Here is a 16,382-nt window from a genome sequence, read left to right as displayed (position 1 = left end):
GTATTATACCATAGTGGATTTATCAACCCTTCCAGGTTCCTAACCTAAACCAGAAGTTATTTAAACACAACACATGATCAGTGCATCACCCAACCTAAATAGTACACTAAAATGAACGGTGAATTGTCTCAACCATCATTGGCAACTAATTATGTACAAAACCAGGAGCAACTGCAGGCGATGCACATAACATCCTATTATAGGTTCATCTATGGGGGGGGGTCACATAAGATGTAGTCAAGGTTCAGATTTGTTACAAGTTGTTGAACTGTGTAAAGCTAACTGTAGAAATTGTCGCCGCAGGCAAATATAATTTAACGCAATTAGCGGTAAGTGGGAATCAGTTGGCAACAATAGGGCCCTCTCTGGGAGTTTTTTGGGGAGGCCCAGGCATGCAACAATAGGGCCCTCTCTGTGAGTTGTTTGGGGAGGCCCAGGCATGCAACAATAGGGCCCTCTCTGTGAGTTGTTTGGGGAGGCCCAGGCATGCAACAATAGGGCCCTCTCTGTGAGTTGTTTGGGGAGGCCCAGGCATGCAACAATAGGGCCCTCTGGCCCTCTCTGAGAGTTGTTTGGGGAGGCCCAGGCATGCAACAATAGGACCCTCTCTGGGAGTTGTTTGGGGAGGCCCAGGCATGCAACAATAGGGCCCTCTCTGTGAGTTGTTTGGGGAGGCCCAGGCATGCAAGAATAGGGCCCTCTCTGGGAGTTGTTTGGGGAGGCCCAGGCATGCAACAATAGAATGTGAGTGAGTGACAAATTCAGTCACACATGGTCAGAGTATCATCAAAACATGTGTTGTGTCATTATGTAACCATAACAGGACCCCGCCCCCTCTGTGCAAGGCCCCATATCCTTCCATAACAGGACCTCCCCCCTTCTCTCTGCGGAGCCCCATATCCTTCCATCTTGCCTGAGTGCCTCAGCAGGAATAGCAACAGATCAATTGCTATTGAGCGGGGCGGCAGCGGGGCGGCAGCGTTCAAGTAGAAAAAGGGCTGACATTCTAGTTTGTTTTTGCAGGGACATCCAGGCGTGTTAATATGGTACAGGTTTGTTAGAGTTTCAAAAGAGGAGAGTTGAACGATCCAAAGACAGCCTGTCACCTCAGAGAGCCCTGAGACTCTGGCCTCTCTCATCACTCTGCTACCTCTCATCACTCTGCTACCTCTCATCACTCTGCTACCTCTCATCACTCTGGTGCCTCTCTCATCACTCTTGCCATCTCTCATCACTCTTGCCTCTCTCCACTCTGGTACCTCTCATCACTCTGGTACCTCTCATCACTCTGGTACCTCTCTCATCACTCTGGCCTCTCTCATCACTCTGGTACCTCTCTCATCACTCTGGCCACTCTCATCACTCTGGCCTCTCTCATCACTCTGGCCTCTCTCATCACTCTGGCCTCTCTCATCACTCTGGCCTCTCTCATCACTGGTCCCTCTCATCACTCTGGTCTCTCTCACCACTCTGGTCCCTCTCATCACTCTGGCCTCTCATCACTCTGGCCTTTCTCATCACTCTGGCCTGTGTTAGCCTGCAGGGCTACAGCTTATACAGCCTCGCCAGGCCTCTAGTGACCGAGCCTCTCTCTGATCCTCTCTCCTTGTTAGAGAGCTCTGTGAGAAGAGATATCCTACCAGAGAGCTGGGTGAAGTTAGTGCTATGTTTCCTAAACCCATCTAATTCTATCAAATCAGGGGCTAGGGGCTAGGGGCTAGGGGCTAAGGTCTAGGGGCTTGGAGGCAGACAGGGGTTTGATTTCTGACTGAGCACTGAAAAAAAAGGAGAATGAACGCTTGTGGGCCTGCAGTGAGAGAACACTCTCGTTTCATTCGATTTCATTAGGATACCTGTCAAACATTACAACGAGCTGAGAGAGGTGTAAAGAGGACAAGCTGAGAGAGGTTTAAAGAGGACAAGCTGAGTTAGGATCAATGTAAGATGGAGGATCTTTTATTATAATAACTGACTTTGAGGAGGCACAACAACACACTCCTGTGGTCAATAGAGGTGTTTCTTTTTGTTTCCTACTTGACCATCATGTGTTTGTTGGTGGTTTCTATTTGTCCATCATGTGTTTGTTGGTGGTTTCTATTTGGACATCATGTGTTTCTTGGTGTTTCTCTCTGGTCTCAGGAGGATGATGAAACACTTTGGAGCAAACAGACAGAACAGCAGCCCAAAGCTGGAAGCTAAAATGGCGAATATCTCCACAGCTACAGTGTACTTCCCAGGAGAGCTGACGTAGGCAGGGATGAAGGAGATCCATACGGCACAGAAGATCAGCATGCTGAAGGTGATGAACTTGGCCTCATTGAAGTTGTCAGGTAGTTTCCTGGCCAGGAAGGCTAAGAGGAGACAGAGGGAGGCCAGCAAGCCAATGTAGCCCAGCACCAGGGAGAAGCCGACCACAGAGCCCACCTCACACTCCAGGACCACCCTCGGCCCCCGACCCTCTCTGCCGCCCCTCTCAGCCGGCCGGGGTGGAGCTAGGATCAGCCACAGCACACAGATCAGCACCTGTGGAAGGGAAAGGAGTTTGGAAGGAAAAAGCAAGCACAGTTACCATAACAACAGAATATGGTCAGTGAAGGAAATAAATCAATTCCAATAGACTAGTAAAAACTAGACGTTCACCTGGATGAGTGTGCAGATGGAGATACCCATCCTTTGCTGAGCTGGGCTGAAGTATCTCATCAGGTTCTCTCCAGGCAGAGTGGCCCTGAAGGCCACCAGCACCACCACAGTCCTGCTGAGCAGACAGGAGATGCAGAACACAAAGCTTATACCAAACAGGGTGTGTCTCAGCATGCACGTCCATGGCTTCGGCCGGCCAATGAAAACCAGTGCACACAGGAAGCAGAGCTTCAGTGACAGCAGGAGCAGAAAGCTGAGCTCAGAGTTGTTGGCTTTCACCTGAAATGAGACAGAGAATGACAATTTAGACTGAGTGACGTCATAAATCTCATCCTTATGTGCCACAAGCAGTTAACTACACCCGCAATAGAATCTGTTAAATATGTGTATGTGACCAATAACATCTGCTAAATATGTGTATGTGACCAATAACATCTGCTAAATATGTGTATGTGACCAATAACATCTGTTAAATATGTGAACAATGGCATCTGTTAAATATATGACCAATAACATCTGCTAAATATGTGACCAATAACATCTGTTAAATATGTGACCAATAGCGTCTGTTAAATATGTGACCAATAGCGTCTGTTAAATATGTGACCAATTACATTAGCTAAATATGTGACCAACAACATCTGTTAAATATGTGACCAACAACATCTGTTAAATATGTGACCAATAACATCTGTTAAATATGTGAACAATGGCATCTGTTAAATATATGACCAATAACATCTGCTAAATATGTGACCAAAAACATCTGATGAATATGTGACCAATAACATCTGTTAAATATGTGACCAATAACATCTGTTAAATATATGACCAATAACATCTGTTAAATATGTGACCAATTACATCTGCTAAATATGTGACCAATAACATCTGATGAATATGTGAACAATAGCGTCTGTTAAATATGTGACCAATTACATCTGCTAAATATGTGACCAATAACATCTGATGAATATGTGACCAATAACATCTGATGAATATGTGAACAATAGCGTCTGTTAAATATGTGACCAATTACATCTGTTAAATATGTGACCAATAACATCTGTTAAATATATGACCAATAACATCTGTTAAATATGTGACCAATTACATCTGCTAAATATGTGACCAATAACATCTGTTAAATATGTGACCAATAACAACTTCTTAAGGCTGCAATCCCGTTAACGGGATCGATATGACAACAGCCAGTGAAAGTGCAGGGCGACAAATTCAAACAACAGAAATCTCATAATTAAAATTCCTCAAACATACAAGTACTGTATCTTATACCATTTTAAAGGTAATCTTGTTGTTAATTCCACCACAGTGTCTGATTTCAAAAAGGCTTTACAGCGAAAGCACCACAAACGATTATGCTAGGTCACCGCCAAATCACAGAAAAACACAGCGATTTTTCCAGCCAAAGACCGGAGTCACAAAAAGCAGAAATAGAGATAAAATGAATCACTAACCTTTGATGATCTTCATCAGATGACACTCATAGGACTTCATGTTACACAATACATGTATGTTTTGTTCGGTAAAGTTCATATTTATATAAAAAAATCTCAGTATACATTGGCGCGTTATGTTCAGTAGTTCCAAAAACATCCGGTGATTTTGCAGAGCCACATCAATTTCCAGAAATACTCATAATAAACGTTGATCAAAGATCAAGTGTTACACATGGAATTTTAGATCCACTTCTCCTTAATGCAACCGCTGTGTCAGATTTCAAAAAAGCTTTACGGAAAAAGCAAACCATGCAATAATCTGAGGTCGGCGCCCAGAGCCCAATCAAGACAAAAATATATCCGTCATAGTCAGAAATAACATTATAAATATTCACTTACCTTTGATGATCTTCATCAGAATGCACTCCCAGGAATCCCAGTTCCAAAATAAATGTTTGATTTGTTCGGTAATGTCCATCATTTATGTCCAAATAGCTACTTTTGTTAGCGCAATTGGTAAACAAATCCAAAGTCACGAAGCGCGTTCACTAAAAGCAGATGAAATGTCAAAAAGTTCCGTTACAGTCAGTAGAAACATGTCAAACGATGTATTGAATCAATCTTTAGGATGTTTTTAACATAAATCTTCAATAATGTTGCAACCGGAGAATTCCATTGTCTTCAGAAGTGTGATGGAACAGAGCTCCCTCTCATGTGAATGCGCATGGTAAGGGCATGTCCAGGTCATGGTAGACCTTACTCAATCCCCTCTCATTCGGCCCCACTTCACAGTAGAAGCATCAGACAAGGTTCTAAAGACTGTTGACATCTAGTGGAAGCCTGTGTATTGTGTATTTGTAAGCCTGTGTATTGTGTACTGTGTATTTGATTGGGGCTGAGTTGAAAATCGAGCAACCTCAGATTTCCCACTTCCTGGTTGGATTTTTTCTCAGGTTTTTGCCTGCCATATGAGTTGTGTTATACTCACAGACATCATTCAAACAGCTTTAGCAACTTCAGAGTGTTTTCAATCCAAATATACTAATAATATGCATATATTAGCAACTGGGACTGAGTAGCAGGCAGTTTATTCTGGGCACCTCTGGTCACCTTTTCAGCCAAGCTACTCAATACTGCCTCGCAGCCATAAGAAGTTTTAAATATATGACCAATAACACCTGCTAAATATGTGACCAATAACATATGTTAAATATGTGACCAATAACATCTGTTAAATATATGACCAATAACATCTGCTAAATATGTGACCAATAACATCTGGCTAATATGTAACCAATAACATCTGATAAATATTTGACCAATAACATCTGATAAATATGTGTATCACGCCCTGACCTTAGAGAGCTTTTTATGTCTCTATTTTGGTTTGGTCAGGGTGTGATTTGGGTGGGCATTCTATGTTCCTTTTTCTATGTTTTGTATTTCTTTGTTTTGGCCGGGTATGGTTCCCAATCAGGGACAGCTGTCTATCGTTGTCTCTGATTGGGAACCATACTTTCGTAGCTTTTCCCCACCTATTTTTTGTGGGTAGTTATTTTCCACAAGCGGACCAAGCAGCGTGGTATAGAGGAGCAGAGGGTTCAGGACTCCTGTACATGGGAGGAAATATTGGATGGAAAGGGACCCTGGAGACAGGCTGGGGAATATCGCCGCCCGAAAAAGGAACTGGAGGCAGCTAAAGCTGAGAGGCGGTGATATGAGGCGAGTCAGCGAAGCAGGCACGAGAGGCAGCCCCCCAATTTTTTTGGGGGGGCACACGGTGAGGTTGGCGGAGTCAGGCTATAGACCTGAGCCAACTCCCCGTGCTTACCGGAAGCAGCGTGGTACTGGTCAGGCACCGTGTTATGCAATAAAGCGTACGGTGTCTCCAGTGCGCGCTCATAGCCCAGAGCGCTATATGCCAGACCCCTGTAACTGCCATGCGAGAGTGGGCATCCAGCCAGGGCGGATTGTGGCAGCTCAGCGCATTTGGTCTCCGACGTGTCGTTTCGGCCCAGGGTATCCTGCGCCGGCTCTGCGCACTGTGTCTCCGGTGCGCTGGGACTGTTCAGTTTGTCCTTCCTGCGCTCCGCCCGTGCCGGGCTATAGTGGGCATTGAGCCAAGTGGAGATGTGTTCCACTCACTACTTGTAGTTGTATAGTCTGTAGTATGTTAGTAACTCCACTCACTACTTGTAGTTGTATAGTCTGTTAGTAACTCCACTCACTACTTGTATCTGTATAGTCTGTTTGTATCTCCACGCACTACTTGTAGTTGTATAGTCTGTTTGTATCACCACTCACTACTTGTAGTTGTATAGTCTGTTAGTAACTCCACTCACTACTTGTAGTTGTATAGTCTGTTAGTAACTCCACTCACTACTTGTAGTTGTATAGTCTGTTAGTAACTCCACTCACTACTTGTATAGTCTGTTAGTAACTCCACTCACTACTTGTATAGTCTGTTAGTATCTCCACTCACTACTTGTATAGTCTGTTAGTAACTCCACTCACTACTTGTAGTTGTATAGTCTGTTAGTAACTCCACTCACTACTTGTAGTTGTATAGTCTGTTAGTAACTCCACTCACTACTTGTACTTGTATAGTCTGTTTGTATCTCCACTCACTACTTGTATAATCTGTTTGTATCTCCACTCACTACTTGTATAATCTGTTTGTATCTCCACTCACTACTTGTATAATCTGTCTGTATCTCCACTCACTACTTGTATAGTCTGTTTGTATCTCCACTCACTACTTGTATAATCTGTTTGTATCTCCACTCACTACTTGTATAATCTGTCTGTATCTCCACTCACTACTTGTATAGTCTGTTTGTATCTCCACTCACTACTTGTATATGTATAGTATGTTAGTATCTCCACTCACTACTTGTAGTTGTATAGTCTGTTTGTATCTCCACGCACTACTTGTAGCTGTAAAGTCTGTTAGTAACTCCACTCACTACTTGTAGTTGTATAGTCTGTTTGTATGTGTTGTTGGTCTTGGCTAGCTTAATGTTCCGGTAGCTACTGGATGCTAGCATCGTCATGAAAAGGGGCATGAGGGAAGCCCTACAATACTTCACTTTTCGAAATAGTGAGAATGTTCTGGAGCATACAATGTTGAAATGTAATCTGTAGACGTGTTGTAGTTTTCTTAAATGTAGTTTTGAAATTGACTAAAAACAAGCAGACCACAATAAAATTGTGTTTGAAAAAGGTAAACTATTTCCTGTCAGTCAATGGTTAACCTAGGTTAACCACAGGTTGTCTCTCTTGAAAAAGACATGTTATCTCAATGAGTTTTAACCTGTATAAATAAAGGTAAACATTTTTTATATATATTTGTTTTAAATTATACCAACTGATGTGGCTCATGCAATGGAATGGATTTTTTGCAATGTCAGTTGAGTTGACTCAACAAATCATAGCACAGATTGAAGGGTACACTTCCAGCTTTTACTTCCTGGCATTGGTACACTCAAAGGATACGTTTGTAAATTCACTCTGGAGTGCCAGAGAGCGCTCTGGGCGTTCTTACATTCAGAGCATTGTCAGATTGTCAGTTGGTAAATTCAGATGGTTTTCGCACCCGGAGCGTTTAGAGAACACACTGGACGCTCTGGCCGAGGAGTAGTGTTGATCAAGCATTCTGACCTCACAACGGCAGTCAAGCACTCAAGAAAACTTGCTAACGTTAGCTAGCTTGCTAGCTACTTCCAGACATAAATGAGAGATCCCCTCACTCTGACCATTTTATTTGCCCTAGCAAAGCTGGTTAGGCTGCTTTCATGTTATCCAGCGCGTTGGTGACTACAACTGGGTTGCTGGCAACACTTGAATTAAGCTATTTAGAATCAGAGGAGAGTGCTCTGAAATCGGAGTAGATTAGCCAGAGTGAATTTATGAACGCATCCGAAATGTCTGCCAGTCCATCCATTATGCCATCACTGACTTTAATGGGGATGCCCGTTCTATTCATTGTATTTCTATGATCATATGATTCTACTCACCAGGGGCGTATGGCGGTGGTAGAAGAAGGTGGCCAGGGCACCAGCTGTGAGCGTTGCCCCGGAAACTGAGATGATGGATAGGATGACACCCATGGTGTCGCTGTAGGAGAGGAAGTCCACCAGCTGTGGGACGCAGGCCGTACGATCAGGGTTGGACCAGAACCGCTCTGGACACCTGATACACTCAACTGACCCTGACAGAGAAGGAACAGAAATCAAGAGTCAGGATCAGAACCAGTCAGAATCAGTACCAGTCAGAATCAGGACCAGTCAAGATCAGAACCAGTCAAGATCAGAACCAGTCTGAATCAGAACCAGTCAGAATCAGGACCAGTCAGAATCAGAACCTGCAAGATTCAGAACCAGTCTGATTCAGGACCATTCAGAGTCAGGACCAGTCAGAACCAGCCAGAATCAGTACCAATAAGAATGGGGACCAATCAGATTCAGGACCAGTCAGAACCAGTCAGCATCAGGACCAGTCAGAATCAGAACCTGTCAGATTCAGAACCTGTCAGATTCAGGACCAGTAAGAATCAGGACCAGTCATATTCAGAACCTGTCAAATTCAGAACCTGTCAGATTCAGGACCAGTCAGAATCAGAACCAGTCAGAATCAGAACCTGTCAGGATTGAGTCAAAAAATGAATTGGAATGAGAAAAGTTGATAGACTACCTGTTGTGTTGCTGATCTCTCCCTCAGCGCAGGACAGACAGTCGAAGCAGCACACAGGCTTTCCCTTCTGTACCGCATGCCTGGTACCAGGGGGGCAGGCAGCACTGCATATAGACACAGGGACCTAGCAGACGGTGGGGAGGATGCAGTCATCATCATCATCATCATCATCATCATCATCGCTATTATCACCATTATTACACACACACACACACACACACACACACACACACACACACACACACACACACACACACACACACACACACACACACACACACACACAGGTTTGCTGGGCCCCTCTGGGGACTCTGTGAGGGATCTGACCACACAAATATTCTACATTCAGTATCATGTTGTTGACAGAGCTTCCTGTCTGACCTAACATTCAGTATCATGTTGATGACAGAGCTTCCTGTCTGACCTAACATTCAGTATCATGTTGATGACAGAGCTTCCTGTCTGACCTAACATTCAGTATCATGTTGATGACAGAGCTTCCTGTCTGACCTAACATTCAGTATCATGTTGTTGACAGAGCTTCCTGTCTGACCTAACATTCAGTATCATGTTGATGACAGAGCTTCCTGTCTGACCTAACATTCAGTATCATGTTGTTGACAGAGCTTCCTGTCTGACCTAACATTCAGTATCATGTTGTTGACAGAGCTTCCTGTCTGACCTAACATTCAGTATCATGTTGATGACAGAGCTTCCTGTCTGACCTAACATTCAGTATCATGTTGATGACAGAGCTTCCTGTCTGACCTAACATTCAGTATCATGTTGTTGACAGAGCTTCCTGTCTGACCTAACATTCAGTATCATGTTGTTGACAGAGCTTCCTGTCTGACCTAACATTCAGTATCATGTTGATGACAGAGCTTCCTGTCTGACCTAACATTCAGTATCATGTTGTTGACAGAGCTTCCTGTCTGACCTAACATTCAGTATCATGTTGATGACAGAGCTTCCTGTCTGACCTAACATTCAGTATCATGTTGATGACAGAGCTTCCTGTCTGACCTAACATTCAGTATCATGTTGTTGACAGAGCTTCCTGTCTGACCTAACATTCAGTATCATGTTGATGACAGAGCTTCCTGTCTGACCTAACATTCAGTATCATGTTGATGACAGAGCTTCCTGTCTGACCTAACATTCAGTATCATGTTGATGACAGAGCTTCCTGTCTGACCTAACATTTAGTATCATGTTGATGACAGAGCTTCCTGTCTGACCTAACATTCAGTATCATGTTGATGACAGAGCTTCCTGTCTGACCTAACATTCAGTATCATGTTGTTGACAGAGCTTCCTGTCTGACCTAACATTCAGTATCATGTTGATGACAGAGCTTCCTGTCTGACCTAACATTCAGTATCATGTTGATGACAGAGCTTCCTGTCTGACCTAACATTCAGTATCATGTTGATGACAGAGCTTCCTGTCTGACCTAACATTCAGTATCATGTTGTTGACAGAGCTTCCTGTCTGACCTAACATTCAGTATCATGTTGTTGACAGAGCTTCCTGTCTGACCTAACATTCAGTATCATGTTGATGACAGAGCTTCCTGTCTGACCTAACATTCAGTATCATGTTGATGACAGAGCTTCCTGTCGGACCTAACATTCAGTATCATGTTGATGACAGAGCTTCCTGTCTGACCTAACATTTAGTATCATGTTGATGACAGAGCTTCCTGTCTGACCTAACATTCAGTATCATGTTGATGACAGAGCTTCCTGTCTGACCTAACATTCAGTATCATGTTGATGACAGAGCTTCCTGTCTGACCTAACATTCAGTATCATGTTGATGACAGAGCTTCCTGTCTGACCTAACATTCAGTATCATGTTGATGACAGAGCTTCCTGTCTGACCTAACATTCAGTATCATGTTGTTGACAGAGCTTCCTGTCTGACCTAACATTCAGTATCATGTTGATGACAGAGCTTCCTGTCTGACCTAACATTCAGTATCATGTTGATGACAGAGCTTCCTGTCTGACCTAACATTCAGTATCATGTTGATGACAGAGCTTCCTGTCTGACCTAACATTCAGTATCATGTTGTTGACAGAGCTTCCTGTCTGACCTAACATTCAGTATCATGTTGATGACAGAGCTTCCTGTCTGACCTAACATTCAGTATCATGTTGTTGACAGAGCTTCCTGTCTGACCTAACATTTAGAATCATGTTGATGACAGAGCTTCCTGTCTGACCTAACATTCAGTATCATGTTGATGACAGAGCTTCCTGTCTGACCTAACATTCAGTATCATGTTGATGACAGAGCTTCCTGTCTGACCTAACATTCAGTATCATGTTGATGACAGAGCTTCCTGTCTGACCTAACATTCAGTATCATGTTGTTGACAGAGCTTCCTGTCTGACCTAACATTCAGTATCATGTTGATGACAGAGCTTCCTGTCTGACCTAACATTTAGTATCATGTTGATGACAGAGCTTCCTGTCTGACCTAACATTCAGTATCATGTTGTTGACAGAGCTTCCTGTCTGACCTAACATTCAGTATCATGTTGATGACAGAGCTTCCTGTCTGACCTAACATTCAGTATCATGTTGTTGACAGAGCTTCCTGTCTGACCTAACATTCAGTATCATGTTGTTGACAGAGCTTCCTGTCTGACCTAACATTCAGTATCATGTTGATGACAGAGCTTCCTGTCTGACCTAACATTCAGTATCATGTTGATGACAGAGCTTCCTGTCTGACCTAACATTCAGTATCATGTTGTTGACAGAGCTTCCTGTCTGACCTAACATTCAGTATCATGTTGATGACAGAGCTTCCTGTCTGACCTAACATTCAGTATCATGTTGTTGACAGAGCTTCCTGTCTGACCTAACATTCAGTATCATGTTGATGACAGAGCTTCCTGTCTGACCTAACATTCAGTATCATGTTGATGACAGAGCTTCCTGTCTGACCTAACATTCAGTATCATGTTGATGACAGAGCTTCCTGTCTGACCTAACATTCAGTATCATGTTGTTGACAGAGCTTCCTGTCTGACCTAACATTCAGTATCATGTTGTTGACAGAGCTTCCTGTCTGACCTAACATTTAGAATCATGTTGATGACAGAGCTTCCTGTCTGACCTAACATTCAGTATCATGTTGATGACAGAGCTTCCTGTCTGACCTAACATTCAGTATCATGTTGATGACAGAGCTTCCTGTCTGACCTAACATTCAGTATCATGTTGATGACAGAGCTTCCTGTCTGACCTAACATTCAGTATCATGTTGATGACAGAGCTTCCTGTCTGACCTAACATTCAGTATCATGTTGTTGACAGAGCTTCCTGTCTGACCTAACATTCAGTATCATGTTGATGACAGAGCTTCCTGTCTGACCTAACATTCAGTATCATGTTGTTGACAGAGCTTCCTGTCTGACCTAACATTCAGTATCATGTTGATGACAGAGCTTCCTGTCTGACCTAACATTCAGTATCATGTTGTTGACAGAGCTTCCTGTCTGACCTAACATTTAGAATCATGTTGATGACAGAGCTTCCTGTCTGACCTAACATTCAGTATCATGTTGATGACAGAGCTTCCTGTCTGACCTAACATTCAGTATCATGTTGATGACAGAGCTTCCTGTCTGACCTAACATTCAGTATCATGTTGATGACAGAGCTTCCTGTCTGACCTAACATTCAGTATCATGTTGATGACAGAGCTTCCTGTCTGACCTAACATTCAGTATCATGTTGTTGACAGAGCTTCCTGTCTGACCTAACATTCAGTATCATGTTGATGACAGAGCTTCCTGTCTGACCTAACATTCAGTATCATGTTGTTGACAGAGCTTCCTGTCTGACCTAACATTCAGTATCATGTTGTTGACAGAGCTTCCTGTCTGACCTAACATTCAGTATCATGTTGATGACAGAGCTTCCTGTCTGACCTAACATTCAGTATCATGTTGATGACAGAGCTTCCTGTCTGACCTAACATTCAGTATCATGTTGATGACAGAGCTTCCTGTCTGACCTAACATTCAGTATCATGTTGTTGACAGAGCTTCCTGTCTGACCTAACATTCAGTATCATGTTGATGACAGAGCTTCCTGTCTGACCTAACATTCAGTATCATGTTGTTGACAGAGCTTCCTGTCTGACCTAACATCCAGTATCATGTTGTTGACAGAGCTTCCTGTCTGACCTAACATTCAGTATCATGTTGATGACAGAGCTTCCTGTCTGACCTAACATTCAGTATCATGTTGTTGACAGAGCTTCCTGTCTGACCTAACATTCAGTATCATGTTGTTGACAGAGCTTCCTGTCTGACCTAACATTCAGTATCATGTTGATGACAGAGCTTCCTGTCTGACCTAACATTCAGTATCATGTTGATGACAGAGCTTCCTGTCTGACCTAACATTCACCTGTTATTTGGTGTTTTTTTCTGTCTTTCTCTTTGCTGTATGTCTGCCTCAGGGTGAGAAACTAAACAAGTCTCTTTCTCTCTCACACACACACACACAAACAGACAGACAGACAGACAGACAGACAGACAGACAGACAGACAGACAGACAGACAGACAGACAGACAGACAGACAGACAGACAGACAGACAGACAGACACAAACACACACACACACTCTCCTCTCTGCCTCAGAGAAACCAAGCTAAATGGTACTCACCTCGTCTCTGCTGCCCCCTCCCCACACCACATTCTCCATATTGATGTGAAACTGGTCGTCCACTCCCACTGAAGACAGAAAATGGCCGACCTGGACAAACTCTGCCTTCCCTTCGGGGGTCACATGCCAGTTGATGATGTCATAAGAGGCAGGCGGATCACCATTCATGTCGAAGTGGAACAAATCCCCCACAGGAGTACTGAAGTTCACTCCCCTCAGATAATGAACAATCTCAAAGACAAAAGGTTTATTGAAACAGGATTAAGAGTTAGAACCAGTTGTGGCTTTGGGTCTTTAGTACTAAAAAAGTGTTCACTAGTAACACTAGTAAAGTGTTTCCACTGTATCCTGACTGGAAACATTAGTGTTGTTATCCTGAAAACAGATCAACATGCTATTGTCACCTGGCTGGGCTGAAGCTTCCTGATATCAGGGCACTGTCCACTATTAAAGGGTCCCTCCCCTGGTCGACAGGCCACCATGTCCTGAATGGCGTGGGCGATGGCGTACACAGCCTTGTACACATTGTAGCTGGCTCTCAGCTGAGACACGTCAGCATACTGGCTCTCCCCTTCACCTAGGATTGACACTTTATTTTACTGAGACAACATCGGGAAAGGATCAGGACACAAAAACAGAGCATTAGTTGTAAACTCTCTCTCACCTATGACCTCTGAACCAGTACACTGTCGCTGGGTCGACAGGGTCATGCTGAGGTCAATCCCCAAAGAACACCCAAAAATCTCCTCCCACAATTCCCTCAGGAAGGGGTCGGATTTCTGGTAGTCCCCATCAGGCCGGAGGCGTGTTAGGAAAGGGCCCAGGCTGGGAATGACAGCTTTCTTCAGGGCAAATCCAATAGTCCCGGCAAGAGAGGGCAGGTTTTTTGGGGAAGAGAGAGTAGAGTAGGTAACCCAGGCCTCCGAGGCGATCCACTGCCTGTCTGTTATGTTCTGACGGACAACCTCTTCCATCAGGGCCTGGAGAATGAGATGGTTGAAAAGATCAAGATAGTCAAGTTGACATACATTATTATCAATTAGAAAAACTTGTGTCTATAAAGGGCATCAAGACATGGTAGGACAAAAACACTCTGATACAGTTGTGTAACAAATACTTAACAATACTCTGACCAGTAACTGATTACCCGTGCATCCTGAGAGATAGCGAATGTCACCACCACTCTGGCAGTAGATCCTCTGATGGTGTCCACGATGTGCTTCATCCGTCTCTGAGATGGTACCTTGGGGATGACCATCAGTGAGAGAGAGGGAAGAGAGTCAGAGAAAATCAGAGAGAGAGTTTCTATGTTAGATTAGTGGACAGGGGGGGAAGCAGAGTAAAAGAGAGATAGAAAGAGAGAGTCTATTGTCAGATCATCAGAGTGAGGTCGTACCTTGGGGATGACCTCTGCGTAGGCGACACAAACCCCAGATCCTTGGAGATCTTGGAGAAGCATCTGAACTCCAAACTTTCCATAGTCATCATCCCCTGACACCAGCCCCACCCACTCCCAGCCCAGCTGATGCAGCAGCCTGACCATGCCCCGAGCCTGGAAAGCATCGCTGGGTATCGTACGGAAGAACGACGGGTACCTCCAGTTGTCACTCAAACACGCACAGGAGGCAAAATAACTCACCTGGGAGAGAACAGAGAGAGAGAGAGTCAGGGAGAATAAGAAAAAAAAGTGAACATAGAGTCATCAAGATAGATATTTGAATTGAATGTGTAAGAAAGTCATTTAGATAGATATTTGAATGTAATCTGTAAGAGAGTCATCATCTCTCCATCCCAGTCTGTACTCCAACCCCATGCCTCACCATGGGTAAATCAAACGGCCCGAGGGTCTGTGCCACCACGATGGAGGCTGAGGAGCGGGCATCACCGATGATGACGGGCACCTCAGGGGTAGCTCCACACTCTGTGTCCGCCACAGAGGCCTCCTGGCCGGTCACCATGGCTAGAGCTGCCCCCAGAGTTGTACCCTCTGCCAGGCATGTGTCAGCAGCCAGGAACCCCAGGGTGAGGTTAGGAAGGAGGACTGGGTCACGGTTAATCTCCTCCACCGCAAAGATCATAGTCTGGAGCCAGCGGTAAGCACGCTGGTAGAAACTGACAGATGGAGGAAGGGAAGAGACAGGTAGAGAGGAGGTAACTGAAAACACTTTACACATGAAAACAATGACACAAAGCTGTCATCACGCAATACTTCAGAGTTGCGTACATTGTACATGTCACATTTCCCTCAATACTCCTGAACTCCTGCTCTGGTAGAGGGGCATCCACATGGACGGGGAACAGGCCTCCAATGACCACATCTCCTGCCCGATAAACACTGCCCGAGATGGGGTTAGCCATCAGCCGACAGGCCCCCCCTCCACCTCCAGACTGACCCCAGACATACCCAGGGATAGGGAGGCAGCAGAGCAGCCTCAGCCAGCCACAGAGGCACATCACCTGGATAGAGACAAGGTCGAGGACTGGGAAAGTCCGTCACCTGGAGGAGAGAGATCAAACCAAGATCTTACAGACAGAACACTGAGTAAATAGAATGACATGAACAAAAAAACGCTATCAATAAAGAGATACACCACGGACACCTGTAACCAGACATATGTATGAAACAACAGTGATAGACACACAAAAAATATATGTTCCATCTCTGCCCTACCTATCAATAGTAAACCTTATCCTGGTGAGAGAGACAGACAGTCAGACAGACAGACAGACAGACAGACAGAGAGGATGCGTGTCTGTCAGTCTAGCATCTCCTGCAGAGAGTGAAAGAGGGAGAGGAAGAGGAGAGAAGGGGAGATGCTGATATAGGGAGAAATGAGCCCCCGGCTAAAAAACAGGCACGCAGCCACCAGGGGGTGCTTGTAGGGACGGGTGGGGCAG

At 44.4% G+C, this 16,382-nt stretch overlaps 1 protein-coding gene across 1 annotated transcript; it reads right to left on the bottom strand.

The window, feature by feature from the left end:
- Nucleotides 1-2,094: 2,094 nt before the first annotated feature.
- On the bottom strand, nucleotides 2,095-15,938 carry LOC120029024 (extracellular calcium-sensing receptor-like). Its single transcript, XM_038974309.1, has 11 exons — nucleotides 15,709-15,938; nucleotides 15,305-15,596; nucleotides 14,881-15,123; nucleotides 14,632-14,727; nucleotides 14,149-14,464; nucleotides 13,889-14,061; nucleotides 13,485-13,715; nucleotides 8,793-8,916; nucleotides 8,117-8,310; nucleotides 2,641-2,919; nucleotides 2,095-2,523 (listed from the first exon to the last, which is right to left on the bottom strand). The coding sequence occupies exons 1-11, from the start codon at nucleotides 15,936-15,938 to the stop codon at nucleotides 2,095-2,097; spliced, it is 2,607 nt and encodes an 868-aa protein (XP_038830237.1).
- Between the last annotated feature and the right edge of the window lie 444 nt (nucleotides 15,939-16,382).

Source organism: Salvelinus namaycush, chromosome 34 (assembly GCF_016432855.1).
Source record: "Salvelinus namaycush isolate Seneca chromosome 34, SaNama_1.0, whole genome shotgun sequence".
Lineage (NCBI taxonomy): Eukaryota > Metazoa > Chordata > Actinopteri > Salmoniformes > Salmonidae > Salvelinus > Salvelinus namaycush.
The sequence above is the reverse complement of the archived record's forward strand: the minus strand, read 5'-3'. Positions and strand labels throughout refer to the sequence as shown.

What these genes read in the sequence shown, in the direction of transcription:
- LOC120029024 (XM_038974309.1), bottom strand. Translation starts at nt 15,938, where the DNA reads ATGTGCCTCTGTGGCTGGCTGAGGCTGCTCTGCTGCCTCCCTATCCCT. An exon ending in GGAAATGTGACATGTACAAT is followed by an intron (nt 15,597 to 15,708) that starts GTACGCAACTCT and finishes TCCATCTGTCAG; the next exon opens with TTTCTACCAGCGTGCTTACC. An exon ending in ACGCAGAGGTCATCCCCAAG is followed by an intron (nt 14,728 to 14,880) that starts GTACGACCTCAC and finishes GTCATCCCCAAG; the next exon opens with GTACCATCTCAGAGACGGAT.